The 3,261-nt window shown below is 34.7% G+C and overlaps 1 protein-coding gene across 1 annotated transcript in view; it reads left to right on the top strand.

Moving 5' to 3' along the window:
* The first annotated feature begins 1,775 nt into the window (after positions 1-1,775).
* Positions 1,776-3,261, top strand: part of LOC133176139 (uncharacterized) — a 6,202-nt gene continuing 4,716 nt past the window's right edge. The window contains exons 1-2 of the mRNA XM_061311299.1: positions 1,776-2,325; positions 2,378-3,261. The exon at positions 2,378-3,261 is cut by the window's right edge and continues 4,716 nt beyond it. Coding sequence (XP_061167283.1) covers positions 1,776-2,325; positions 2,378-3,261 — 1,434 coding nt within the window. The remainder of the gene's footprint in view (positions 2,326-2,377) is intronic.

Below are 3,261 nucleotides of genomic sequence, written 5' to 3' on the forward strand. Positions count from 1 at the left end.
CCTACTTTGAATCTTTTCCATTCATTTAAAATAATAACTTGTGAGTGACCAGTAATCTGTAAATTATTTATTTGCCAGGTAAACAACACTGCCTAGCGATGAGAAAGGATTATAATTATCAATGGTGTGACGATTACTGTCATGAATTGCATGCTTACATCTGTGAAAAATCGTGAGTTAAATTTATGAGATTATTCCAGAATTAAAGGGGTTTACCGTCAAAAGGAATAAATAAGGAAATTATCTTTAATACCAATATAGTTTGAAAGATAAAAAGATTTCATTTTGAAGGTGTCATTGTGCAAATTTTCAAACAATAACTACTGTGCTCTTTAATTCAGTTGTTGCATTGATATCATACGTACATGTAAGAGATATTTGAAAATGTTTATTGAAAAGATCTATTACAAGAGATTTATGAGGCGCGGTTTTGGTATTTATGAATATTATATTGATATAATATTGATACCTATTCGAATAGGTGATATCACCTATTCCAACAAGTGATACCACTCATTCAAGCTATTCGAAACAAGAGGCCTAAAGGTCTTAACGGTCAGCTGAGCATAATTCAACACTGTAAAGGATCTAAAGACGTAAAATTGAAATAAAACCAAAACTGAAAGATGAAGGTATGTTTCCCAAAGGCAAGAGAAATAGGATGATCAGAAACGCAGCTAGGTTAAGGACGCCCATGAAATATACGCTTAACGTAGAACCTACGTCGTATGACGTCATATCAAGTAAATCAGTTTAGACCGTCTTTTTGATGCTGGATCCATTATGACGTCATAATTAATCTAATGTTACTTTTCCCGTACTTTCTCCAAGACTGTCTCATGTAATGAAGTTACACAACTGTGATAATGTGAATGACATGCAACTATTTTGAAGGAAATCAAAAATCCTAAGAAATCTAAATAGTACAATATCTTGATAAAAATGTCTCTGAGTCAAAGATCTGTTAAAAATTGTGTGCAAATTTGGTAATGTCTATCATGAAATGACGTGCATTCTCTTTCATAAACATGATAATTATTTGTTAATTATTCATAATGGTTGGTATATAATAATAATGTTTCCCTAAAATATCTTTTTGAATTAAAAAAAATTACATTTTTGATAAATATTTACATTGTAAATCTGAACGTTAGCCCAAAACAGTCATTAAATAATTAAATCCTGTGTTAGTGCAGAAAGGTCAACAAAAGTATTGATAAATAGAGTGTCTCTCATTCGTTTGTGGAGAAAGGTATATATTTTAATCACCTTTTGTAATTATTTGAGTATGTTCTTCATCATATTAAAGATTGAAAACATTCTGACAAAGACTTTTGAAAAATATTTACAAATTTAGGTGGTAAATTGACTCCGTTCCGGAAAATTTTTAGGTATTTGGTTTTGGTGTTTATGTTCAATATACTTCTTCCGCTCCACGAGTTTTTCATGTTATGAATTTTATCGATGGTGTTTTACAGACCCAACAGTGTATGTATTTTTGTTATTTCATTTTCACCATTATATAAGTGATAAATAGTGCATTTCTTTCAATATCTATGATGTATTTAATTTATGCATTTAAATATTTTGGTCATGAATGAATTCATTGCTTATCGGTAGTGTACTCCCTGACCTATGATACGTTTTTGCATGTGCTACATTGTATTGTTTATATTTTGTTGTAGCATCTACGGTTTATTCCTAGAGAATAAATTAAGTTTGCTAGCTGTCGTGTCCTCGACTTTTTGGGACAGCATAGTAGATGACTACCGGCCATGTCGACACCAAATCAACATGAGATACCCTCCGGGGAACAGACTCATGTTCAGCCAGGCACCCTGGGATCAGAACCGACAAGGACTTCAGAAAGAGTAAAAGTTCCGACACAAAAGGCACAAGAACAGTTAAAGGAAAATGTAAATAAGTTTAGAGAAAAACTTCTCCATATAGAGAAAAGAATTAGATCAGATATTGAAGAATCTACTACATGTTCAAAAGAATTAACAATACTGACCTCAATCCGCGATAAGATTGAGAGAAACTTTCAGGTTTATAAACAAGTATATAATGACAGTCAGGAATTTATGAACAGACATACTTACAGTGATAGTGAACGAATATTGATAGACAATAGCTGTAGACTAATTAGTGAAGATACAGAATCGTGTCTGACAAAACTCAGTGAGACTATAACATGTATAAGATCTATGGAAGAGGAGGCAAACACTCTTAGTGGTAGAGTGTCTTCAAGTACCAAATCACAACAGAGAGTAGAAGAAGCTAAAACGAGGCTAAAGACTGCAGAGAAGGTTGCCGAGCTAAGACGTCAGAAATCAAAATTACAATTTGAAGAACAATGCTGCAAAATTGAAACAAGAGCAGGAATGTTTAGACATGGAACTAGAATTGCTAAAACATCAAGAGGAAGTTCAGATAGCAGAAACAAGAGTGAAGTTCGAAATGGGTGATGAAGAAAGGAGTCACGTTGATCTAGGATTACCGAAAGTAGTAGGGTTTGAGAAATCTAAAACTTTTATAAAGAACTTACCTTTTAATCCTCAAGCAGAAAAGTTTGTTCCACAGTCAGATAATACTCTGCCTTCCGTGTCAACAACATGTGTTCCAGAAACTTTACAACAACCTTATACATGTAATCCACAACAAGTGCGACCAGCTATAAATCCACCACAACCCATACGGGCAGCTTATCCTAGATATCCTATGCAGCCGACATACCCACCCCAACCTATGCTACCTATGTATGCTCCTCATACTCCTCGGCCTATGCATCCTATGTTCTCGACATACACTCCACGACCAATGCAGCCTATGTATACACAGCCTATGCCCTCTAGTGCACAACCTGTGATATCGCAGCCTAGTTTTGAATCTGGGAATATACATTCTCAAAGTGACACTCAACCTCAACAGTTTTCATCTGTGCCGTCAACTGTCATTCCTACAACTACTAGTGCTACTGGTAATTTCATGAACAGTTACATGATGAAGAAAGACTTGATCTCACAAAGACTTCGAAAGTATGATGATGATCCTTCATCTTATAATCTCTGGAAAGGAAGCTTTAAGAGCATAGTGTCAGAAGCCACACTGAGTCCCCTTGAAGAGATAGACTTACTCTTAAGATGGTTGGGACCTGAATCAACAGTTCAAGCTACTAGAATTAGAAGAGCTAATCCTAGTGATACTGGTGCTGCACTTAACAAGATTTGGCAAAGGTTAGATGAACGATATGGATCACCT

The sequence above is a fragment of the Saccostrea echinata genome, unplaced genomic scaffold (assembly GCF_033153115.1).
Source record: "Saccostrea echinata isolate AGI-Se365-2 ecotype Australia unplaced genomic scaffold, CSIRO_AGI_Sech_v1 ptg000066l, whole genome shotgun sequence".
NCBI classification, from domain to species: domain Eukaryota; kingdom Metazoa; phylum Mollusca; class Bivalvia; order Ostreida; family Ostreidae; genus Saccostrea; species Saccostrea echinata.